The following is a 27,029-nucleotide window of genomic DNA, read 5'->3' on the forward strand; positions in this document are numbered from 1 at the left end:
TCGGGTGGGAGAGCGGGACGGTACTAGATAAACAGGACTGTCCTTCCCAAAGTGGGACAGTTGGGAGGTATGATGTTTCCCTATGTGTGCCTCTGCCCTGGTTTCCTCTGTTGTGCATCTGCTCCCCCAGTTTCCCATGTGTGCCTCTGCTACTATCGCCCCATGTCTGCCACCTCCGGATGTCAGCCTCTGCCCCAGAACTGGACATTCTGTGCTTTTCTCTTTAGGTTTAGTCCTGTATTGCCAAGCATGTGAGACGCAGCATCAGAGCGCGAGATATGAGTCTCTGACATTTCCTTACAAGCCACACTAACTAGAGGATAAGTACATTCTGCTCCTCATCTTTGGCAGCGTTGCACTGTGTGGTTTATTTTTTATAAGTCGCATTAATCACATTCTCCTTTCTTGTTTAAACCATGAAGCCCTATAGCCGTCGCCGTCCTCGCCTAGTGAGCGAATGCTGATCGGTTCATCTCTCTGCCATTCGTTATAGGAACAATTGTCTCCTCTCCCTATAGCGTGACGTCTGGCGTTTATCTGCACACATACATTACCTCCTTTTCCGATAGGAGAAAGAGGACTTTACATATTTATGTTGAGTCTAGTGGTGTGATCTGTCAGTGTTACGCATAATAGCTTCTGCTCCGGAGCTGGAACATTAATGTTACCTACGTGGGATACATGTGTAAGTGTATTGGGGTAGTATAGAGCATAGAATCAATACATCTACGATGAGATTGTCTTAATGTACCACATACAGCTGTGCAAACGCCGGTCAGCTGCAAATCCGTTCGCAACTCACTCACCATCTAATGATTTTTCTGTGCGCAGCCCAGGACTTACTCCTACAGTGTGAAAAAACAGGCTGACGTAAAATAACCTCCCTGAAAACGCTTGGGAACGCCTGCGTTTTTCCTGACAGTCCCAGAAAACGCCAAGTTACCACCTGCAAACGGCTTCTTCCTGTCACTCAATCTGCGTTTGCCTAGCATTTAAAAAAGACGCAGGATTTTTTTGCAGTTTGGCCTTGCGCATTACGATCCGTACACATGTGCAGCTGTTTAATAATCTGCCGCGTCGCAATTTCGCACAACTGCGATCAGGTCTGACTTAAAAGTCTCTCTGTAAGGCACTGTTGGTTTACCCACTAGACAACCCAGGATGTTACGTAGGCACTGGGCTTGTAAAGAGAGTAGCCATTGCATTATTTCTTCTGGTCCAGTAACAGTGTAATCGGCTTGTAGCAGACGCTAATACTGGCTTTGGGTATCGGTAATGGAAACTGTGTATTACACCAATATACTGCTGCAGAGGCTGCCCCGTGTCCCAGCCACCGCAAAGTTGCGCTGTAGTGTGTCTTGTGCTATTGTAGCTCTGCAACGTACTACAGTCAGGGTTTACTATGGTCTGAGTTGGGCCTTGTGAGAAACCGCACTGTATAAATAGAGGAGCTAGGGCATGACGGAGTAATTCGCCGCTGTGCGCTATAAAGTACAAAACACAGAGAATCTGAGAACAGATAAGGACCTCTTGGCCCATCTAGTCTGCTCCGTTTTAGCATTGTCCTGTTAGCGGTATTTTATCTTTTGCAGCCAAGCATATTATCATGGATTCCTGCATGGAATGGACATTTCCCCTCGCGGACCCACAGATTTAGGAAAGCTAAACAAATTGGAAAAAGAGAGCTGTGGGGAGGGGTGGTTATTTACTTTTTGCACACCGACTTTTGCTTCTCTATTGCCCATCAGATTTTCTCTAACCTGCCCTTCTGCCTACCAGTTTTTTTCTCACATGCCCCGCTGCCCATCAGCTTTTCTCTCACATGCCCCTCTGCCCACTAGCTTTTCTCTCACATGCCCCTCTGCCCACTAGCTCTTCTCTCACATGCCCCTCTGCCCACTAGCTTTTCTCTCACATGCCCCTCTGCCCACTAGCTCTTCTCTCACATGCCCCTCTGCCCACTAGCTCTTCTGTCACATGCCCATCTGCCCACTAGCTCTTCTCTCACATGCCCCTATGCCCACCAGCTTTTCTCTCACATGCCTCTCTGCCCACCAGCTTTTCTCTCACATGCCCCTCTGCCCACCAGCTTTTCTCTCATGCCCCTCTGCCCACCAGCTTTTCTCTCATGCCCCTCTGCCCACTAGCTCTTTTCTCACATGCCCCTCTACCCACCAGCTATTCTCTCATATGCCCCTCTGCCCACCAACTTTCTCTCATATGCCCCTCTGCCCACCAGCTTTTCTCTCACATGCCCCTCTGCCCACCAACTTTTCTCTCACATGCCCCTCTGCCCACCAGCTTTTCTCTCACATGCCCCTCTACCCACTAGCTCTTCTCTCACATGCCCCTCTACCCACCAGCTTTTCTCTCACATGCCCCTCTACCCACCAGCTTTTCTCTCACATGCCCCTCTGCCCACTAGCTCTTCTCACATATGCCCCTCTGCCCACCAGGTCGTCTCTCACATGCCCTCTGCCCACCAGCTCGTCTCTCACATGCAGACCCCTCCAGCTTTTCTCTCTCATGCCCCTCTGCCCACCCAGTTTGACCTCACTTGCCTCTCTGCCCACCAGCTATTCTCTTACATGCCCCACTGTCCACCTGCTTTTCTCTCACATGCCCCTCTGCCCACCATCTTTTTTTCTCACATGCCCCTCTGCCCACTCTATTTTCTCTCATACGTCTCTCTGCCCTCCAGATTTTTTCTAACCTGCCCCTTTGCCCACCAGCTTTTCTCTCACATGCCCCTCTGCCCACACAGTTTGACCTCACTTGCCCCAATACCCACCTGCTTTTTTCTCACATGCCCCACTGCCTCCCCCTGGTCTGACGTCACCTAATGGTAGCATTGGACCCTGGTGGCACGGCGTCACCAATCAGTTCATTAGGTAGCACAATATGAATTGCAGAGTTTGAGGAAACGGTTCAGTAATGTGAGGCAGAGGCGTAGTCAGAGATCAGTAGTAAAGCCGCTGTTGGTGACTGGCATCTGTGTAATTATATACATACATGTAGACATAACCGACGGTCATTGTGGATAGGCAGGCAATTTATATTGTCTGGGTAGATTTGTATTATCTGCCTTGGCATATGACGCCATGTGTGGTGAATACAATCGCATCTTCTCAGCAGGTCCATCGCTGCGTTCTATGGCAACACGGCACTCTAAGGGCGGCGTTCCCCTTTAAGCATTTGCTGTTTTCCCTCTTTAAGTCTGTTCCTATTCTGCAGGTTACAATGACCGACTGTGTGACCCTGAGATTAGCAATTCATGGTGTATATTGGAAATACAGTGGCAGATCATACAGGAGCTGTCTGGCCATAGGTAATGGATGGTGTGCTTGTTAATAGGTATATAACACAGTGCTGAGGTCAGCTCCATAGGAAAGAGCCGCACAGTTCAGGCTGTGTCACTTGTCCCTTCTATTAGTGACAATACAGATGGATTGTGGGGAGGACGGAGGTCTGGCTATAAATCTGGGCACACTTGTCTTATCAGGCGGCCGCAGAATGATAAATGTATTTAGGTCAGCTGTATTTGTTATGGGGTGACCTGTAATAGACTCTAATACCTGGGGGTCTGACTCCTGCCCCTGATTCTGACCACACATTGCACCGTACACACCGATCCCGTCAGGGAAATGTGTCATTTATTTCTAAGTATTTACATTATTGTTTTTATTTTTTTAACTTACAGAAGTTTCCTCGCCCCCGTTGGGCTTTAAAATATAATGATATAATAAGGTAGAGCATGATGTTCGCCGTGAACGTGGCTCCGCGTTTTTGCATTTTAACGTGTCCATTATAAATTACCCCTGTAAAATAATTGATTAAAGTCATTAATCTCCCTGTCCCGCCACACAATGTATCTCATTTACACAAACACTTGGGAGGTTGTGGCTCCTTATGGCGGATGTGTTACCCTAGGAAGGGTTTGGAGGGCAAATGTAATAGCCTGCGAGTTGCAGGGTGGTGCAGTTAAAATGCCGCAGGACGGAATCCCGGCGGTTGAAGTACTGACGTCCGGAATCCCGACCGTTCTTTCAGATGGACATGCTCACGTCCTGCCGCGGGGACTGGGCGATTAGGTTTATGTATTAGAAGGAGGGTTAGAGTTAGGGCGCAGGGAACGCAAAGGTATGGTTACCGGCAGTGGCATATCTTTAATGGGTGCAGTGTGTGCGGTGCACACGGGCCCCTGGGTCCAGAGGGGGCCCGCACCGCACACATTGCACCCATTTCTTCGATACTCACCTTTCCGGCGTCCATCTGTGACTGTATGTGGGCCCCTCCTCTCCCGTAGCCGTCACCGCCGCTGTTAGCGCACTGAGCACGAAAGGCTCTGGCACAGTGCCAGAGTCTACAGTGCATGCGCAGGACTCCGGAAAAATGGGGTGGCGGCCATTTTTTCGGAGTCCTGCGCATGCGCTGTAGACTCTGGTTCTGTGCCAGAGTCTCAGTGCTGAGAGCGCTAACAGCGGCGGTGACGGCTACGGGAGAGGAGGGGGCCCACACAGAGCCGGCCCTAACCAATGTGATGCCCTAGGCAAGATTTTGGCTGGTGCCCCCTAGCACCACCGCTGGTTCTGCCTCTGACCTTGCACCTCTTTCCCAGCACCATCACCCCTCACCCATATCAGTCCTTGTACCCCCTATATTTTAAATAGGAACAGTTCGCACATTTGACGCACAGCCCAAAAAGGGGCATCTTCTCGCTGGGAAGGGACATGGCCACACAATAGTAACCCCAATTCCAATTACGCCACACAGTACTGCAACTTTCTTCACATTTTATCTTGCGATAGTGTCCATAATTCATATTACATCCCACAGTAGTATCACTTTGCTTAATAAACGTTACTCCTCACAGTAGAGCCCCTTATTCACATTACATCACACTGAATTGCTCCTTATTCACATTACACCACACCTTATTGCTCTTTATTCACATTAGACGACACAGTAGTGCCCTTTCTATATGCAACGCCACATAGTAGAGCACCTTATACACATAATGCCACACATTAGTAATGCATTTATACACAATTCCACACAGTAATGCCCCTTACACATATGAGACACATTAATGTCCTTATAAACATAATGCACCTTACACATTATGACAACCTTTATTAATGCCCTTTTACACATAATGTCCCTTACACATATGTCGCACATTATTAATGCCCTTATACACATAATGACACACATACTGTAGTTCCCCCTACACATTTGCTGCACATTATTAGTGCCCCTATACACATAATGACACACATACAGTAGTACCCTGTTACACATATGCCGCACATTATTAATACCCTTATACACATGACACACATAGTGGCCCTTTACACATATGTTGCACATTATTAATGCATTTTTACATGACACACATAATGCTCCTTACACATATTCCGAACACTACTGCACAACCAACCCACTCACATACACACAGCACTCACACTTCCACTAACACTGTGACCTTTGCCTCTGCTTGGATACAGATGTGTCCTCATAAATCTTGCCTCAATGCTAACGTCGGGCACTTTTTTTTTTAATGAAAATGCATTTTATTTGCATTGCTATGTGGCTAGGATGCACAAGTAGCTTCTGCTGATTAAAATGATATGCAGCATGCCAATATACTGTGTGAGACTGTGGCTGTATCTGCATATGAAATGCTACACACAGAATATAGGCATGCCGCATATCATTTTAATCAGCAGAAGCTGCTGATGCCCCTAGGCATATCAAATGCCCTAGGCAATTGCCTAGTTTGCCTATGCCTATGGCCGGCTCTGCGCCCACACACAGAGTCTGCACACGGGTCCCCTCCTCTCTAGAAACGCCGGTGGTTACCGGGGAAGGGGGGTTTGTGTTAGGCACTTTCAAGTGGAGAATAGGCAGCAGAGAAGAGGGAGGGTTAGGGTACTTTCGGGGGGGGCTGTCGGGATTCTGATGGTTGGGATGTATTCTGACTGCCAGCATGCAATCCGTCGGGATATCATACTGAATCCAGCGCGCGCCGGCACAATCTCTGCGATTTACCCACTAATTATAACGCTAAAATCATTATCTCCTGCAACTTGCTGTGTAATATACATCATTATACACAGCGCTGTGCACAGGAATGTTCATGCACAGCTTTCCTTCCCATAAGAGCTTACAGTCTAGTTTTGCTCCCTGGGACGCGATTTCCCTAATGTAGCTTGGAGCTGGCTCTCATGTCCTATTGCTTCTTAGACATTTCCTGAGCTTTCAGAATATTAATAAAGTATATGAAACAATTTACCAATTTTAAAAGCAATTGTAACATTTAATTAGCAGCTAATAATAATTGTCACGTAGATATAGTGGAGAATCGTATACGTGTAATAGAACAGAGGGGAATAAAACGCAAAGGGCCTGATTACAGCCACACGCAACGCTAATGTACTAAAGCTGAGTGATTTGTTTGCTACTGCGTGATTATCCCTAGAACCTCCCACGGCGTACTCACATAGGCGCAGTTGCGAGTGAGACGCAATGTACCAGATATGTCTCGGAAATGTGCTGGTCTTTCCTTGGCAGAGACTGGGAGGTGGCTGAGCAGGCGCAGGGAGATAATCTATCTGTTGGCCGACAGTGGCGCCTACAGGTGCACCAGGCGCCATGACAGCGCCTACAGACGCTGACAGTCCTTACACAGTCCTACACGCGGATGTACACCACGGAAGGACTTATTGCGGCATTTGTGCGTGAAGTCGCCGACGGGGACTGTGACGACCTCTGACGCAGCCCTATGCCCAATATTACTGACTGGGGTCCATAGTAACAGTCTGTGTGACGCATGTAATTACTGTGATCTGTTGCGGATATGAAAGGCGAACATTAACTGCAGATTGTCTGGTCATTTCTAATAACAGCTAAATGCAGTTGATAATATATGAAATCCAATAATAAAAAATATTTAAAGCGAATGCAAAAATATATTGGTATTATCAACAGTTGTTTTATGAGTCGCTATAGCTGAGCTACGGGAATCCTTAAACCAGGATCCGGAATGTCCAAAATCCTGTTAGATAGTACATAGCGTCTGTTGCTAATGTCACTCAGAGGAATACTTACACGAGTCGCTGAGAGGAGCGCTGATGAATGTACTATCGATTGTTACATGCGACACCGCGTGAGGAATGCCACTGACGCCTCATATAGAATGTGAGGCGTGGCACGGATAAATTATCAATATTCTTCTTGTTTTCATAACCTACTCTACATTAAATGTAGCATATTGTTATATTTTACCTTATTAAAGTGCATCAGTCCCCCACATACAGCCTATTGAACTAGTGACATGTCAGAGGCATAAGGCACAGAGTGCCTCAGAGTGCACCGGCATACGTGGCAGCGTTGTACAACCAATCACAGATAATCCATGTGTATATGCCATGCCCACTGCCTCACATTTTTCCCCGAGATTCTTATTACGTTGTGGATTGATATTTGGTGGCTCTGCGGCAGGGAGACTTCCAGCCTGAACAAAGGCGAGTAAAAACAATTAAGACCTGGGAAATTCCATACAGCAAATCAATGAATGCTAAATGGTTCTGTGGTTTGTCTGCACTTGCTGGACTTTAATAGGACAGAGCCCCGGAGTGGCCGGCTTTAATAACCCCGGCACCTGGCAAATTTATCACCACTACATTACCTGTGAGTGTTTTTGGGCTTTGCAAGACTTCCCTGAAGCTTTATAGTCTGACTGTATCATTATGATATAATAACCAGACAATGGAAGGAGAGTGACAGATAATAGCACCTAACCTAGAAAGCTGCCCCCCTGTAGATGACAGACGACCTGTACCCTCTCATATCTTCTTACACACTCCATTTGCAGGGTGTGTATATACCACTCACCTTAATAATATCACATCCCATCATTTGCCTATGATACATCAGACACAAAGGAACCGCTGTTCTGATTGGGAAGGGTAAAGCTGGTCAAAATAAATGTTCTCCCCCAACTATTACCAGTGGTGCCGACCGAATCCTTCACCGTGGGTGTCGTCGCGCATTACCTGTCATTTTAATTTTCTAATTAGGGGCTCTGGCCACACCTCCCTGCATGTACCACAACGCCCCCCTCCCAGTACCAGGGCCCAGCAGAGCTGTTGGTGCCCTGACTTTTACCCCTCATTTGATCTATCCATATAAAGGTTCTGCCATCACTTTTTTCCAAGTGGGGGAATAAACGCATCCACATACAAGAAAGTGACCTGACCAAAAACCATAAAACACACCCTCCCACCCCCATATCCTGAGTGCTTCTTCATCTAACGAAAACCGCAGGCGCCTGATATTTAATTACGTTCCCTGGCTATTTATATAACTTGTATTTAACTTTGCTAAAGTCTGGCATAGTAATCTGCACCTCTGTTTCTATCTATGCTTTATAACCCCAAGTGCGGTTCTGCCCTCACCATGTAATCATTGCGTCTGCACTGAAGGTTTGGCGCATTCCTACACGTAAGCGCTGGTTATCATGTATGCCTTCTTCTAGAGCACCTATCGCCCCCACCCAGTCTGCCCTCCAGGTCTACAGCATGGTGCTTTCCGCAAGTGCCCTGCGCAGTGTGATTCCGTCATTCCCGGCATTCGCTCTGCACCAGACATAGCGCAATTTGCAGAGCTACAACAATTATTGTTCCATGGTTTATTCTGAACATTTGTGGAAACGCACGTCTTCCCTGGCACAGCTGCCCACTGGATACAACTCTTTACGTCCCATTAGATTCAACATCTGTTTTTGGCTAAATCGCCAATTTATTTTATATCACAAGGGGAAAGGCGCTCTCATCCCTCGCTGCACTGATAACGTCGCACAGAGGGGACGGATCATTTCTCCGCAATGTTACATGCAAATATTCACATCAACTAAAACCATGTCACGTAGCACGTCTATAGGCGAGTAATCGCTAGCTGCAAACAAATCCTGCGCTGTCCTCGTACACCAGCTAATAGTAAGTGCCACACCTCGCCTTAAGCTGGGTACACACCATCCAGCGGTGAGATGTTATAATGCATTGCGTCCGCTGTAAACACTGTGGGGCCTATTTATTACTAAATATTTGAGGCTTATTCCCCTGAAAACACACGTTTTTATGGGGGGAGATAATGGGCCTAATTCAGACCTGATCGCTCGCTAGGGTTTTTTTTGCACTGCTGCGAGCCTCCGCCCATAGGGGAGTGTATTTTTGCTTTGCGAGTGTGCGAACGCATGTGCAGCCGGGCGGTACAAAAAATATTTGTGCAGTTTCCGAGTTGCTCAGCACTTAGCCGCTGCGATCACTTCAGCTGTCCGGTCACGGAATTGACGTCAGACACCCGCCCTGCAAACGCTTGTACACGCCTGTGTTTTTCAGACACTCCCAGAAAACGGTCAGTTGCCACCCACAAACGCCCTCTTCCTGTCAATCAACTTGCGATCAGCTCTGCAAATGGATTCTTCATTAAACCTATTGCACAGCAACGATCCGCTTTGTTCCCGTGCGACGCGCCTGCGCATTGCGGTGCACATGCATGCGCAGTTCTGACCTGATCGCAGCGCAGCGAAAAATCCTAGCGTGCGACCAGGTGTGAATGACCCCCCAATACACGCAGATATTTAGTATGATCAGCATGTATGACATCAGCCACAACCCCCATGGGTTTTAGCCCATTGTAGCCTATGGGGTATATTCAATTGCAATTCAACCCGATAGGTTTCGTCCATTCCCGACAGTGTCAATCCGACTTTTTTTTAAAGTCGGATTAACATTGTCGGAAACTGGGCTATTACCTGTCGGGTTTGCCCCGCTTCCGACAATACACGCGGCTCGTCCGCTGAAGCCACGTGTATTTCTGACAAGTCGGATTTCCCGACTTATCGGAAAAACTGAGCCCAGATTGAATAGGTCGGAACCCCTTCCGACCTACTCCAGTCGGAAACTGACATCTTTCCGACGAGACGGCAGTTTCCGACTCTAATTGAATATACCCCTATGAGTTACACTTTGCATAATTACCCGCGAGAGCGTTCCTCCTCCGGAATCCTCTCCATCAATTACCGCCGCACATGCGCAGCAGAACTCCCGCTTCCACTCTGAACACATAGCAGGGACGGGGTCCTTTCGGAGCTCCTGTCCCTGCGGGTGCCATCTGATAAATGCCGCAGCTATAATTGCATATGGCATTGGGATTTTAGGCGTTGGCATTGCTCCCGGATCGTGATGCAATTTAAATTGTTAATAAATTGGCCCCTAAATGATTTGCTGTATAACGGAGCGATGTAGCATTACCTGCGGCATGTAACAACACCGCGTCGCCCGTGGATTCGTCCCATTGGAAGAGCAGCTATAGGCTGGTCTGCTGCATATATCAGTGACCTATCCGGTGGAGGTTTTCTTGGGTGCAGCCATTGTGAAAGCTGGAACAGAGTTAGGTAGAGGAGTTTGCAGAATTACAGGTGGAGCCAAGAGTATCTCTCCTCTCATGCTGCTGAAATACTCTGCTACTGCGCCTGACGCCACATTACTAGCAGCCGCCTGAGGTTAGCAATGAGTAGGTTGCACTGACATGTTAGCGATCGGTTATAATGAACCCAATACATAAATACTGGGGGGACGTGACGGATTGAGTTTACCAGTCAGACACACACCTGTATGGATATTTCTGTCTCTCTTGTTTGCATTGCTCCCAGTATATCACTGATCTGCTCTCAGGGACACCCTGCCTGTCCCGCACTCCTGTCCTTGGCTACTGTAATCTTCCCAACCCTCCTGTTCTTGCCTTCCTCTCTCCTCCCCGACTCTCCCGTCGTTCCGTTGTCCTCATGTTGTCCCAGTACCTTACTGCCCCCGAGGGTCATTATGTGCATTCTGTCACTGGCCTGATAACGCACATTTGTGAGATATGCGCTGTTAATACCGCATTCACCGAGCGCTATCATGTGTAACCCTGCTGGCCCGCTGCTGTCATTCTGCTGCTACATTGCTACCATAAAACAGGATTAAAAATAGTATTTTTTTTCTCCTGTGTAACAATATTGTTCTTTACACTGTAAGGAAAAAGCTCCCTGCTAATAATAATATCCATATCACCGTTCTTATGCCTGCGCTTCTTGCCAGCTGACCCTGCGTTCAACTGTCTGTTAGTGCCCACGCTTAACGGCCGCCTGCAGCGAGGCGGATTCGGCTCACGTCCCCTCTTCTATTACAAGGCCGGCTATTTTTAGCTGCTGCAGGTTTTAAAATACGCCTTCCAATCTCTCCTGAATTTATGGAACAGCTTCTCCGTTCAGGAGGAATTGCTCCGCTGAGCGGTCGGACTCTGCAAATGGAATAAGTGCTGCATTATTGATGTCCCTGCGCGGCCGAGAGTGGCCTATTTTTAGGCACAGCTAGATGTCACTGGCAGTGTGATACTGTGCAGGGGGAGGCTGCCATTTCATCGCTCAGTGGCCTGGCTGAGGCCCGCGGATGGGACTGATAATTACCCTTGCAGATTAGGGGGAGAAGCAGCTGCTTTGTTGTTGTTACTATGTGCCGTCAAGTCAGTGCCGACTTACGGCGACCCTATGGATAGCTGTACTGAGCATATTTCCATCTTCAGTCAAGCGGCTCAGTGTTGATAGTGTAGTATCCATAGTTGTGATTGTATGACGCCATCCCACCGCTGGTCTTCCCCTGTTTCGTTGGATGGTGGATGATAGACAGTCAGTAGTTCAACACTGTATTTACTATCCATGTCACAAACTATTACCTTTAGTAAACTTAGGGAGAGCGAAGCGCAGCGGAACGAGCAGACAAAAACGTTCTGCTTTGTGTGCTAGAAAATCCCAGAAATTTATTAATGCAGTGTTTGTTTGGCCACCTGCGTTTGTTTAAATTAGTGTTCAAAGCAGCCGGCATGTCCACCTTTGTGTGGCCAGAATAATTTACTAACATGTCTGAAAAGCATTTGGAAGACTGGAGCTTTCAGCACATTTATATAGCAGTACAGTCAGTGATCTGATAGGTGGGGAGCAAATCTGACGCCGGCCACAAGAATAATGGGCCTAATTCAGACCGCTCGCTAGCTATTTTTTACAGCGCTGCGATCAGATAGTCGCCGCCTACAGGGGAGTGTATTTTAGCTTTGCAAGAGTGCGATCGCATGTGTAGCAGAGATGTACAAACAGAGTTTGTGCAGTCTCTGCGCAGCCCAGGACTTACTCAGCCGCTGCGATCACTTCAGCCTGTCCGGGGCCGGAATTGACGTCAGACACTTGCCCTGCAAACGCTTGGACACGCCTGCAAACGCTTGGACACGCCTGTAAACGCTTGGACACGCCTGTAAACGCTTGGACACGCCTGCAAACGCTTGGACATGCCTGTAAACGCTTGGACACGCCTGCGTTTTTCCAACCACTCCCAGAAAATGGTCAGTTGCCACCGATAGACGCCTTCTTCCTGTCAATCTCCTTGCGTTCGGCTGTGCGAATGGAATCTTCGTTAAATCCATCGCACAGCAACGATCCGCTCTGTACCTGTACGACGCGCGTGTGCATTGCGGTGCCTACCCCTATGCAGTTCTGACCTGATCGCAGCCGTACAAAAAAACGAAAGCGAGTGATCAGGTCTGAATTAGTCCCAATGTCCAACGCTGTGTCCTCACTCCTACAGAGCCGCACTGGATGTGAAGTGTCTGTTTGTGGATAAAGCTGAGGAACAGGTCACTTACAGTCTGGGCTCCCAGAGCTGATCATCTGTCTTCTCCTCCTCCTCCCCCCGCCTCCATATACAGACCAAATCCAGTGAATATTTTGGAGATGGAACAGGCAGGATTGGGACTATATGAAGTATGGGTGTAGTAGGGTATGCCGGCGGTCGGGCTCCCGACGGCCAACATACTGGCGCCGGAATCCCGACCGCCGGCATACCGACAGCTGGGCGAGCGCAAATGAGCCCTGCAATCTATTCTCCATCCAGGGGGGTCGTGGACTCCCAAGAGGGAGAAAAGGTGTCGGTATGCCGGCTGTTGGGATTCCGGCGCCAGTATACTGTGTGCCGGGATCCCGACAGCCGGCAAACTGAAGACCACCCATGAAGTATAAAGTCATTATATAAATTATCTGGTGGGCAGACGTGCCTATGATACTGATCATGTGATCATTGAGAGCCAATGTCCTGACAGCTGGTAGCCTAAGGATATGATTTTTTCGCCAGGAGTACATTGAGCATGCTCCTGCCAGTACACGCACAGTTCAGCCTCTTATTAGTACTCATGAATATTCATAGCTGTCTAACCTCATGCAGATATGTAAATGTGAACATAAGAAGAAACTGTACAGATATAACGCACTGCATTCAGTTACGTGGTCTCTACATCTGTTTAATGGGGGTGAAAGGTGCACTTTAAGTAAAAAATATTAACTTTTAAGGAAACTTTTACATCTATCACTCAGTAAATATTACTCTTTCAGAAAATATTTCTTTATATAATTTGATGGCATTTCTCCTAAACTATCCATTGCTATCTCCCGCCAAAGTATCTGTTTGGTGAATGTTGATGTTTCCTGAGAATTGTATCTCCCTGGTTGCTGCGGGAGACTCGCATTGCGGCTGCTTCCCAAACGTGCTTTTTTAATCCGATATCTTTTTCCCATCCAGCACAAATGATAATTTGCGAGGGCACAGATGGTCAGAAGTGGGGCATTGTGCGCGCTGCCGTTTTGCTGTGGTTCAGTGTAAAATCATTCGGCTGATTTTGTGCACTGTGTGATTATCCTATTACAAGTCTTTATTACAATGCAAAACCTGCTGCCTAATCAATTATTGTCCTAGGTGAATGAAAGGAAGACATGTTGTCTTTTCATCTTCATAATCCAGCTAATACGTGTGATAGGGCAGTACGGATGGTGTAATGGTTAGCATTACTGCCTCACAGCACTGAGGTCATGGGTTCAATTCCCACCATGGCCCTAACTGTGTGGAGTTTGTATATTCTCCCCGTACTTACGTGGGTTTCCTCCGGGTACTCCGGTTTCCTCTCACAATCCAAAAATATACTGGTAGGTTAATTGGCTCCCAACAAAAATTAACCCTAGGGTGAATGTGTCTGTGTGTACTGTACATGTGATAGGGAATATAGATTGTAAGCTCCACTGGGGCAGGGACTGATGTGAATGGCCAATTCTCTGTAAAGCGCTGCGGAATATGTGTGCGCTATATAAATAACTGGTAATAAATAATAAATACATTTTATTTTGCAGTATTGTTCTGTTACGCAAGCCATGAGATATTAATAATGAGAGCATTGTGAAAATAAGGCAGATCCTGTGTGACCTACTAGTTTGGTGGATCCAAGAAGAATAGACTTACTAAATAAAGAGCAAAGGGAGGAATTCAATTAGGCGTGATGTAAAAAACCTTGTGGACCTCATGTCCAGTTATGGATTACTGCAGGTATGTGCCCTCCCGATACCCGCAGTTTACAGCTCTGAAAACTCAGTGGCGCAAATTATACTCGCCCGTCCGGTGGTTTTCTATGGTCTGCGCAGCTCTCAGTGGTCTCCACTACATCTTTACACTGGGGAGAGAGCTACTGGGAGGCTCTGGAGCTGCTGGGAGATGTAGTTCCTTCAGCTACTGACACTCATGGGGTGGGGGAGGGCTTTACACACACACACACACACACACACACACACACACACACACACACACACACACACGCACTTGCAGACACTAACACACACTTTAGCACTCACCGCTGCTGCAAACCTGGATTCTGATGTTTAAGGAGTAGATATCGCTTTCGAAAGTAACTACAGACTAATTAAGCTAATTGGAAACTTCCAATTGCTTAATTAGTCTTCAATTTCTGAACTGAAACTGAATAGCAAAACCCCACCGCTGCAGGAAAAATCCCAGCGCCACAGGGTTTTTTGAATTTCCCGCTCTCAACTGAATTTCCTCCATAATCTAGTTTTTAAAGTTTAAAGCTGGTCAGAATAGATTCCTGACCTATCACAGTGTATACTTTTGCTACTCTATTCTACAACGCTGAGTTCTCAACTTTCATTTTTACATTATTGAAAAATACTCTCATTGTCACCTTACGCCGGTGTGGAGGTAATACTCTCACACTTGCTCCCTGACTAGCGACACACAATATGCAGCAGCTGTTCATCTCTCACACTATGTGCAGGCTGCTATACTGTCACTCCTATCTGTGAGATGTTTTTGGTTAGTTATTAACAATGTGTTACTATACTTTATAAATCTGATTTCTTAAAAATGTCTTTAGTCACGCTGTGCTCTAGAGGAGGCCAGAGTGTGAGGGAAGGAGCAGGGTGATGGAGGAGAAGATGGGGCTGGAGTGTGAGGGAAGGAGCAGGGTGATGGAGGAGAGGATGATGCTGGAGTGTGATGGAAGGAGCAGGGTGATGGAGGAGAGGATGGGGCCGGAGTTTGATGGAAGGAGCAGGGTGATGGAGGAGAGGATGATGCTGGAGTGTGATGGAAGGAGCAGGGTGATGGAGGAGAGGATGGGGCTGGAGTGTGATGGAAGGAGCAGGGTGATGGAGGAGAGGATGGGGCCGGAGTGTGATGGAAGGAGCAGGGTGATGGAGGAGAGGATGGGGCTGGAGTGTGAGGGAAGGAGCACGGTGATGGAGGAGAGGATGGGGCTGGAGTGTGAGGGAAGGAGCAGGGTGATGGAGGAGAGGATGGGGCTGGAGTGTGAGGGAAGGAGCACGGTGATGGAGGAGAGGATGGAGCTGGAGTGTGAGGGAAGGAGCAGGGTGATGGAGGAGAGGATGGGGCTGGAGTGTGATGGAAGGAGCAGGGTGATGGAGGAGAGGATGGGGCCGGAGTGTGATGGAAGGAGCAGGGTGATGGAGGAGAGGATGGGGCTGGAGTGTGATGGAAGGAGCAGGGTGATGGAGGAGAGGATGGGGCCGGAGTGTGAGGGAAGGAGCAGGGTGATGGAGGAGAGGATGGGGCTGGAGTGTGAGGTAAGGAGCAGGGTGATGGAGGAGAGGATGGGGCTGGAGTGTGATGGAAGGAGCAGGGTGATGGAGGAGAGGATGGGGCTGGAGTGTGATGGAAGGAGCAGGGTGATGGAGGAGAGGATGGGGCTGGAGTGTGAGGGAAGGAGCAGGGTGATGGAGGAGAGGATGGGGCCAGAGTGTGAGGGAAGGAGCAGGGTGATGGAGGAGAGGATGATGCTGGAGTGTGATGGAAGGAGCAGGGTGATGGAGGAGAGGATGATGCTGGAGTGTGATGGAAGGAGCAGGGTGATGGAGGAGAGGATGGGGCTGGAGTGTGATGGAAGGAGCAGGGTGATGGAGGAGAGGATGGGGCCGGAGTGTGATGGAAGGAGCAGGGTGATGGAGGAGAGGATGGGGCTGGAGTGTGAGGTAAGGAGCAGGGTGATGGAGGAGAGGATGGGGCCGGAGTGTGATGGAAGGAGCAGGGTGATGGAGGAGAGGATGGGGCTGGAGTGTGAGGGAAGGAGCAGGGTGATGGAGGAGAGGATGGGGCTGGAGTGTGATGGAAGGAGCAGGGTGATGGAGGAGAGGATGGGGCCGGAGTGTGATGGAAGGAGCAGGGTGATGGAGGAGAGGATGGGGCTGGAGTGTGAGGTAAGGAGCAGGGTGATGGAGGAGAGGATGGGGCTGGAGTGTGATGGAAGGAGCAGGGTGATGGAGGAGAGGATGGGGCTGGAGTGTGATGGAAGGAGCAGGGTGATGGAGGAGAGGATGGGGCTGGAGTGTGAGGGAAGGAGCAGGGTGATGGAGGAGAGGATGGGGCCAGAGTGTGAGGGAAGGAGCAGGGTGATGGAGGAGAGGATGATGCTGGAGTGTGATGGAAGGAGCAGGGTGATGGAGGAGAGGATGATGCTGGAGTGTGAGGGAAGGAGCAGGGTGATGGAGGAGAGGATGGGGCCGGAGTGTGAGGGAAGGAGCAGGGTGATGGAGGAGAGGATAGGGTCGGAGTGTGAGGGAAGGAGCAGGGTGATGGAGGAGAGGATGGGGCTGGAGTGTGATGGAAGGAGCAGGGTGATGGAGGAGAGGATGGGGCTGGAGTGTGAGGGAAAGAGCACGGTGATGGAGGAGAGGATGGTGCCGGAGTGTGAGGGATGGAGCAGGTGATGGAGGAGAGGATGGGGCCAGAGTGTGATGGAAGGAGCAGAGGGATGGAGGAGAGGATGGGGCTGGAGTGTGAGGGAAGGAGCAGGGTGATGGAGGAGAGGATGGGGCCAGAGTGTGATGGAGGAGAGGATGGGGATGGAGTGTGAGGGAAAGAGCAGAGTGACGGAGGAGAGGATGGGGATGGAGCAGGTGATGGAGGAGAGGATGGAGTGTGAGGGAAGGAACGGTGATGGGGCTGGAGTGTGAGGGAAGGAGCAGAGTGATGGAGGAGAGGATGGGGCTGGAGTGTGAGGGAAGGAGCAGGGTGACGGAGGAGAGGATGGGGATGGAGCAGGTGATGGAGGAGAGGATGGAGTGTGAGGGAAGTAACGGTGATGGGGATGGAGTGTGAGGGATGGAGCAGGTGATGGAGGAGAGGATGGGGCTGGAGTGTGAGGGAAGTAGCAAGGTGATGGAGGAGAGGATGGGGCCGGAGTGTGAGGGATGGAGCAGGTGAGGATGGGGATGGAGGAGAGGATGGGGCCAGAGTGTGAGGGAAGGAGCAGAGTGATGGGGCTGGAGTGTGAGGGAAGGAGCAGGGTGACGGAGGAGAGGATGGAGTGTGAGGGAAGGAACGGTGATGGGGATGGAGTGTGAGGGATGGAGCAGGTGATGGAGGAGAGGATGGGGCTGGAGTGTGAGGGAAGTAGCAAGGTGATGGAGGAGAGGATGGGGCCGGAGTGTGAGGGATGGAGCAGGTGATGAAGGAGACGATAGGGATGGAGTGTGATGGAAGGAGCAGGGTGATGGAGGAGAGGATGGGGCCAGAATGTGATGGAAGGAGCAGAGTGACGGAGGAGAGGATAGGGTCGGAGTGTGATGGAAGGAGCAGAGTGACGGAGGAGAGGATAGGGCTGGAGTGTGAGGGAAGGAGCAGGGTGATGGAGGAGAGGATGGGGCTGGAGTGTGAGGGAAGGAGCAGGGTGATGGAGGAGAGGATGGGGCTGGAGTGTGAGGGAAGGAGCAGGGTGATGGAGGAGAAGATGGGGCTGGAGTGTGAGGGAAGGAGCAGGGTGATGGAGGAGAGGATGTTGCTGGAGTGTGAGGGAATGAGAAGGGTGATGGAGGAGCGGATGGCAACATACATAGTAACAGTATCTAAGGTTGAAAAAAGACAATTGTCTATAGAGTTCAACCTATTTGTGGTCTCCTATGCACGATTATTTTGTAGAAAATTTTGACTGAAGTTGATGACTGCCGTTACGTTTCCCCCCTCTTTTTTATAATAACCATAGTGCGTGACTATGCCCCGTAACCCTGGATATCCTTATCCATTAGGAATTTATCTAACATATTCTTAAAGGTGTTGACTGATAGTGTTCACTCTAGGAGTGAAAAGGGGCAGGGCGCCGGACTCAGGGGGGCACAGCCACGCAAATTAGGGGACGTGAAATGGGGGCGCAGCCACGCAAATTAGGGGACGTGGCCACGCCGCCGTCATTTTAGGGGGCGGTGCGGCCCACAGACGCTACTATAGAGAGCGTCTGTGGCCGGCGACGTCACTGTTGGGGGCGTGCCCAGCACCTCCGTCGGTGCTGGGCTTCCCCCAGCCCTCTCCCAATGCGTGAATGGATGCCGCGCGCATGCGCACGGCATCTATACACGCCGGGAGGGCAGGGAGCGGGCGGCTGTTCTAGCAGGGCGCCGCAAAAGGGGCAGGGCGGGTTTTGCTGTTAAAAAACGAGCAGGGCGCGGCACCCTGCTAAAACAGCCTAGAGTGAACACTAACTGAGTCGGCCATTACAACTCCCTCATGCAGGGAATTCCAAACACGTATCGTCCTTACCGTAAAAAAGCCTTTACGCCGTATTGTGCTGAATCTCCTCTCCTCTAACCTGAGCGAGTGTCCACGAGTTCTCTTTGTTGATCTAACCAAAAACAGGTCCTGCACAAGATCTGTATAATGTCCCCTTATATATTTGTAAATGTTGATCATGTCCCCTCTTAATCTCCTCTTTTCCAATGTAAACATGCCTAGTCTTGCAAGCCTTTCCTTGTATTCCAGCATCTCCATACCCTTAATTAGTTTGGTCGCCCGCCTTTGAACCTTTTCTAGCTCCAGGATATCCTTTTTGTAGTAAGGTGCCCAGAATTGTACACAGTATTCAAGGTGTGGCCTCACAAGTGATTTATATAACGGGAGTATAATACTCTCGTCCCTAGCATCAATTCCCCATTTTATGCATGCTAATATCTTATTAGCCTTCTTTGCTGCAGTCCTACTTTGGGTACTACTGCTTAGTTTGCTATCTATGAGGACACCTAAGTCCTTTTCCAGTACAGAATCCCCTAATTTTACCCCATTTAGTAGGTAGGTGTTATTTTTGTTCTTGTTACCACAGTGCATTACCTTACACTTGTCTGTATTGGAGCGCATTCTCCATTTCGCTGCCCAAGCTTCTAATTTAACTAAGTCGTTCTGAAGTGACTCAGCATCCTCCTCCGCATTTATAACTTTACACAATTTGGTATCATCTGCAAAAATTGACACCATGCTCTCTAGACCTTCTGTTAGGTCGTTAATGAAATATTGAACAATAGCAGTCCTAATACTGAGCCTTGCGGCACACCACTTAGCACTTCAGTCCAAGTTGAAAAAGATCCATTAACCACAACGCGCTGCTCCCTATTATCTAACCAGTTTTTGACCCAAGTGCATATTGTGCTTCCTAGCCCTGATTCTTGTAGCTTGTAGATAAGTCTCATGTGTGGTACAGTGTCGAATGCTTTGGCAAAATCTAAAAAGATTACATCCACCTCTTTACCCTGATCTAGGTTTGCGCTTACTGTTTCATAAAAGCCAAGTAAATTGGTTTGACAGCATCTGTCCTTCATAAACCCATGTTGATTCCTTTTAATGACCTTATTGACTTCAAGGAACTTCTGAATACTATCTCTTAGAATACCTTCCAATACTTTCCCCACTATAGATGTAAGACTAACTGGTCTATAATTACCTGGTTCAGCTTTACTTCCCTTTTTGAATATAGGCACTACTTCCGCTATACGCCAGTCTTTGGGAACCATACCTGATATTACTGAATCCTTAAAGATCAAAAATAGCGGTTTTGCAAGTTCAGAGTGAAGCTCCATTAGAACCCTTGGGTGAATACCATCGGGACCTGGTGACTTATTAATCTTTAAATGTTTTAATCGGTCACAGACTACTTCCTCGCTTAAATAAGTACCTATTAGTGGGATATTCTCATTAGTAACGGAGGAGAGGATGGGGCCGGAGTGTGAGGGAAGGAGCAGGGTGATGGAGGAGAAGATGGGGCTGGAGTGTGATGGAAGGAGCAGGGTGATGGAGGAGAAGATGGGGCTGGAGTGTGATGGAAGGAGCAGGGTGATGGAGGAGAGGATGGGGCTGGAGTGTGAGGGAAGGAGCAGGGTGATGGAGGAGAGGATGGGGCTGGAGTGTGATGGAAGGAGCAGGGTGATGGAGGAGAGGATGGGGCTGGAGTGTGATGGAAGGAGCAGGGTGATGGAGGAGAGGATGGGGCTGGAGTGTGGGAAGGAGCAGGGTGATGGAGGAGAGGATGGGGCTGGAGTGTGATGAAAAGAGCAGGGTGATGGAGGAGAAGATGGGGCTGGAGTGTGATGGAAGGAGCAGGGTGATGGAGGAGAGGATGGGGCTGGAGTGTGAGGGAAGGAGCAGGGTGATGGAGGAGAGGATGGGGCCGGAGTGTTATGGAAGGAGCAGGGTGATGGAGGAGAGATGGGGCTGGAGTGTGAGGGAAGGAGCAGGGTGATGGAGGAGAGGATGGGGCCGGAGTGTGAGGGAAGGAGCAGGGTGATGAAGGAGAGGATGGGGCTGGAGTGTGAGGGAAGGAGCAGGGTGATGGAGGAGAGGATGGTGCTGCAGTGTGAGGGAAGGGGCAGGGTGATGGAGGAGAAGATGGGGCTGGAGTGTGAGGGAAGGAGCAGGGTGATGGAGGAGAAGATGGGGCTGGAGTGTGAGGGAAGGAGCAGGGTGATGGAGGAGAGGATGGGAATGGAGTGTGAGGGAAGGAGCAGGGTGATGGAGGAGAAGATGGGGCTGGAGTGTGAGGGAAGGAGCAGGGTGATGGAGGAGAGGATGGGGCTGGAGTGTGAGGGAAGGAGCACGGTGATGGAGGAGAGGATGGGGATGGAGTGTGATGGAAGGAGCAGGGTGATGGAGGAGAGGATGGGGCTAGAGTGTGAGGGAAGGAGCAGGGTGATGGAGGAGAGGATGGGGCTGGAGTGTGAGGGAAGGAGCAGGGTGATGGAGGAGAAGATGGGGCTGGAGTGTGATGGAAGGAGCAGGGTGATGGAGGAGAGGATGGGGCTGGAGTGTGAGGGAAGGAGCATGGTGATGGAGGAGAGGATGGGGCTGGAGTGTGATGGATGGAGCAGGGTGATGGAGGAGAGGATGGGGCTGGAGTGTGATAGAAGGAGCAGGGTGATGGAGGAGAGGATGGGGCTGGAGTGTGATGGAAGGAGCAGGGTGATGGAGGAGAGGATGGGGCTGGAGTGTGAGGGAAGGAGCAGGGTGATGGAGGAGAGGATGGGGCTGGAGTGTGATGGAAGGAGCAGGGTGATGGAGGAGAAGATGGGGCTGGAGTGTGATGGAAGGAGCAGGGTGATGGAGGAGAGGATGGGGCTGGAGTGTGAGGGAAGGAGCAGGGTGATGGAGGAGAGGATGGGGCTGGAGTGTGATGGAAGGAGCAGGGTGATGGAGGAGAGGATGGGGCTGGAGTGTGAGGGAAGGAGCAGGGTGATGGAGGAGAGGATGGGGCTGGAGTGTGAGGTAAGGAGCAGGGTGATGGAGGAGAGGATGGGGCCGGAGTGTGAGGGAAGGAGCAGGGTGATGAAGGAGAGGATGGGGCTGGAGTGTGAGGGAAGGAGCAGGGTGATGGAGGAGAGGATGGGGCTGGAGTGTGAGGGAAGGAGCACGGTGATGGAGGAGAGGATGGGATGGAGTGTGATGGGATGGAGTGTGATGGAAGGAGCAGGGTGATGGAGGAGAGGATGGGGCTGGAGTGTGATGGAAGGAGCAGGGTGATGGAGGAGAGGATGGGGCTGGAGTGTGATAGAAGGAGCAGGGTGATGGAGGAGAGGATGGGGCTGGAGTGTGAGGGAAGGAGCAGGGTGATGGAGGAGAGGATGGGGCTGGAGTGTGATGGAGGGAGCAGGGTGATGGAGGAGAGGATGGGGCTGGAGTGTGATGGAAGGAGCAGGGTGATGGAGGAGAAGATGGGGCTGGAGTGTGAGGGAAGGAGCAGGGTGATGGAGGAGAGGATGGGGCTGGAGTGTGAGGGAAGGAGCAGGGTGATGGAGGAGAGGATGGGGCTGGAGTGTGAGGGAAGGAGCACGGTGATGGAGGAGAGGATGGGGATGGAGTGTGATGGAAGGAGCAGGGTGATGGAGGAGAGGATGGGGCTAGAGTGTGAGGGAAGGAGCAGGGTGATGGAGGAGAAGATGGGGCTGGAGTGTGATGGAAGGAGCAGGGTGATGGAGGAGAAGATGGGGCTGGAGTGTGATGGAAGGAGCAGGGTGATGGAGGAGAGGATGGGGCTGGAGTGTGATGGAAGGAGCAGGGTGATGGAGGAGAGGATGGGGCTGGAGTGTGAGGGAAGGAGCAGGGTGATGGAGGAGAGGATGGGGCTGGAGTGTGAGGTAAGGAGCAGGGTGATGGAGGAGAGGATGGGGCCGGAGTGTGAGGGAAGGAGCAGGGTGATGAAGGAGAGGATGGGGCTGGAGTGTGAGGGAAGGAGCAGGGTGATGGAGGAGAGGATGGGGCTGGAGTGTGAGGGAAGGAGCACGGTGATGGAGGAGAGGATGGGATGGAGTGTGATGGAAGGAGCAGGGTGATGGAGGAGAGGATGGGGCTGGAGTGTGATGGAAGGAGCAGGGTGATGGAGGAGAGGATGGGGCTGGAGTGTGATAGAAGGAGCAGGGTGATGGAGGAGAGGATGGGGCTGGAGTGTGAGGGAAGGAGCAGGGTGATGGAGGAGAGGATGGGGCTGGAGTGTGATGGAGGGAGCAGGGTGATGGAGGAGAGGATGGGGCTGGAGTGTGATGGAAGGAGCAGGGTGATGGAGGAGAAGATGGGGCTGGAGTGTGAGGGAAGGAACAGGGTGATGGAGGAGAGGATGGGGCTGGAGTGTGAGGGAAGGAGCAGGGTGATGGAGGAGAGGATGGGGCTGGAGTGTGAGGGAAGGAGCACGGTGATGGAGGAGAGGATGGGGATGGAGTGTGATGGAAGGAGCAGGGTGATGGAGGAGAGGATGGGGCTAGAGTGTGAGGGAAGGAGCAGGGTGATGGAGGAGAGGATGGGGCTGGAGTGTGAGGAAAGGAGCAGGGTGATGGAGGAGAGGATGGTGCTGGAGTGTGATGGAAGGAGCAGAATGACGGAGGAGAGGATGGGGCCGGAGTGTGATGGAAGGAGCAGGGTGATGGAGGAGAGGAAGTGTTTGAGTGATGGAGTCTGTGGATTGTTTTATCATCCCTAGGGTTGGGTCAATGTAAACCACTTTGTGGAATCCTGCTTTAGATAAATTCTCAGAACTGCTGGCTCTATTGAATAAGTCTGTGCCCATTTACTGTATGAGGCAACAGCTCAGCGATCAGGTTACTACTGCGCATGCATATGCATCGCAATGCGAACGCGTGCCGTATGGGTACAAACAGCATTGTTTCTGTGCAATGTTTCTAGCGAAGAATCCATTCGCACAGCCGTTAGCAAGGAGATTGACAGGAAGAGGGCGTTTATGGGTGTCAACTGACCGTTTTCTGGGAGTGTTTGGGAAAATGCAGGCGTGTCCAGGCATTTGCAGGGCGGGCGTCTGACGTCAATTCCGGCACCGGACAAGCTTAAGTGATCGCAAGGGCTGAGTAAGTCCTGGGCTACTCAGAAACGACAAAAAACTTTTTCGAACCGCTCAGCTGCACAGGCGATCGCACACTTGTAAAGTGAAAGTGCACTACCCCGTGGGCGGCGACTGTGCGTTTGCACGGCTGCTAAAAGTAGCTAGCGAGCGATCAACTCGGAATGAGGGCCTTAGTGTTATTTAAAGGTGACTGCTCAGTAATGCCGCGGTAGTCACACATGGTCTCAGGATGATATATGGTGGGATAGCCGGAGAGGACCAGGGCTGGAGACAGTGGGTCCCGGGAGATGTGATCTCTCTGCTCTACACATATATTGCTGATTTAAGGAAAAGGGTTTTTTTGTTTGTTTTTGGTTTAATTTTTTTAATTGTGTTGGAAATGAAAGGAGCCGAGCCTATTGATCTGGTATGGTGTGCTACATATTCTGAGGCACAGTATGGACGGGGAAAGGAACTGCAAAAGAAAGACGAAATTGAAAGAATAATTGAAACAATTCTGACCAATGTAGATTTGATTTGATGTAGACGTGAAGCACCAAGGACACCGATGAGAATGCACCAATGAAACGGATTCTAGGCTCAAGAAACACCAGGGAGCCAAACAAGGTCCACGTAGCCGGGCTAACAGGGACAGAGGATCTGACCACTTGAGAAGGTTTAAATAGCCCACTGACTGACTTATGATGAGGCAGGTGCTCTTAGTCATGTGCCAGCGTATGTAAAGTGCTCCTGAAGGTGGCTATAGGCAGAAGAATGGCTAACAGTATTATCCCAGCCATGGCCTTATCTGTGTGGAGTTTGTAGTTGCTAACCTTATTTCCGTGGTTTTTCTCTGGGTACTCCAGTTTCCTCCCACACTGCACAAACAGTAATAATAGTTTCACTCCTGTAAAGAGTTGGGGTTGAATTTTACTGATTCATAAAATATCCCCATGATTAGGAATTAACGCAGACTTAACGTCTGAGCAACGGTTCTTATCCATCTCTGACCTTCATGGTTATTTCTATTTAATGTCTTCTTCCTATGGTGACATGACCGAATTTGACTTTGCCTTGCAGAAGTGTCTGTGATGGTGGCACCATAACTTAGGTTCCCTGAAACATACCCGGGTTTAAAGCGATAAACAACAAGTGGTATAACTACATGGTCATCATGGTTCATATGTAATGAGGTTTCTTCTCCGGGGTCCATGGTCTCCACAGGGTTTATTCTTAACTTTGGGGTATGATGCTGGTGGAGACCAGGACTGACACTGAACTTGTGTGGATCGGTGTGTCGACAGCGACTAGGTCGACCACCATTGGTCGACGGTGGCTAGGTCGACACAATCATGTCGACATTGAAAAGGTCAACATGAGTTTTAAAAACAAAGGGTGATGTTTTCTTCATAATGAGACCGGGAACCCCAATTAGTGCACCGCTGCACTCGCCGCAGGTTACTATTCACAATCGTAGTTCACGTGGATTGTAAAGTATGAAAGAGTTCAAAAAATTATATATTTTTTCAAAAACTTGTGTCGACCTTTGCCATGTCGACCAATAGTGGTAGACCTAAGTGTTGACCTAAAGACGGATACCCACTGAACAATAAACTTGTGAGCCTCCCAGGATGCGCTGGACTACCCCCCTCCTTCATACCCCGCTCTCTCTCCTGGTTTGTGTGACACATTAAGGGTCACGCTCTTTGCCTTCCCCATCAGATTGATGCATTTTCAGTTAAATGTAAAGATTCATAGTGAATTTAAAAAAAGACACTATTACTTATATGTTAATGTACACGTTATATATGAGGAATGTTTGGAAACCGACAGCAAATTGTATAATGATTTATTGCGTCGCCTTAGCAGAGAGGGATTAGTGTTCTGCTTTACCATTGTGTCTTTCTCTTCCCTTTAATTGTCAGAAAATAACAGTGATGCGTAGAAGAGAAAAAGAAGGCGGCGTACAGCAGCGCAGACTTGTCAGGAATATGCGGCTTGTTACAGCTAAGCGTTCCGTCTTTCTGGGTGACATGTTCCGTTGTGTAGCATATGTTGTTTTGTTAGTGAAATAGTCTCTTAGGGAAAAGAGGCAGAATAAAAATCCAAGCCTAAGACAGAAGCTTCTCCTGATAATTCAGATTCCAGCAGTGGCGGAATCCGTGTTTGCCATCACTGTGCAACATTTTGCCCATAATTGCCATAAAGAACTTTTCATCCATTCTGATTCATTGTCATGTACAACGTCTTCCTGCAACTTTTACTAATACACTGCTTCGATTGGCTACCTTACTTCTGTGCCTTTCATCCACATCTTTATATCAGCAGGCAGATTTGATTTTTCTTGTTGCCGTGGGATACGTCCCAACGCTGTTATTTCAGGACAACTGTATCCAACGCACAGAGCTCAGAATAGCTGTGTTGTATCCCATAGCAACAGGATGAAACATCTCTGATTATAAAGGTATGTCTTAAAAACGCAGAAGGGAGCTAGACGGTGACATCAAAGCATTGTTAAAAGTTGCTGGAGGATGTGAGCATGACGTAATAATGCATCTGAACGTCTAAAATATGTAAAATGTGTGCTAATTACATGAATATATCTGCTGAATAAAGTGAGGTGCAATAAGCTGTTTATTTAGTAAATGTTTCAGTAAGGTATGTACAAGATAATAAACTGGAATGGTTTGCTGGTGGAAACTCTGGATGGGTTCGGATGAGGCTATAATGTATCACAGCCTCTGATATATATCGCGTCTGTCCCTTCTATTTGCAGACTCTTGAAGGGATTTTGAATTTCAAATACTCCGGAGGACCGGGCCACGCAGAAGGGTATTACCGGAACCTCTCCCTGGGCCTGCATGTGGACGTAGAACCCTCAGTGTTTTTCACTCGGGTCAGCACTCTTCCTGCAACCAGGTGAGTCTCTCCCCTCTACCTGCCAGTGTCTTAATACAGGACATTTCTGGTTTGATTATCACCGTTCCGTCTGCAAGGGTATTTAG

The 27,029-nt window shown here is 49.6% G+C and overlaps 1 protein-coding gene across 2 annotated transcripts in view; it reads left to right on the forward strand.

Annotated features, from left to right (window-relative positions):
* TRAPPC9 (trafficking protein particle complex subunit 9) overlaps positions 1-27,029 on the forward strand; it is a 1,110,831-nt gene that overhangs the window by 411,380 nt on the left and 672,422 nt on the right. For both annotated transcript variants that reach the window (XM_063921220.1, XM_063921221.1), the window contains exon 18: positions 26,801-26,943. In XM_063921220.1, the coding sequence (XP_063777290.1) occupies positions 26,801-26,943 (143 nt within the window). The remainder of the gene's footprint in view (positions 1-26,800; positions 26,944-27,029) is intronic.

Source organism: Pseudophryne corroboree, chromosome 5, assembly GCF_028390025.1.
Source record: "Pseudophryne corroboree isolate aPseCor3 chromosome 5, aPseCor3.hap2, whole genome shotgun sequence".
In the NCBI taxonomy this organism is placed as follows: domain Eukaryota; kingdom Metazoa; phylum Chordata; class Amphibia; order Anura; family Myobatrachidae; genus Pseudophryne; species Pseudophryne corroboree.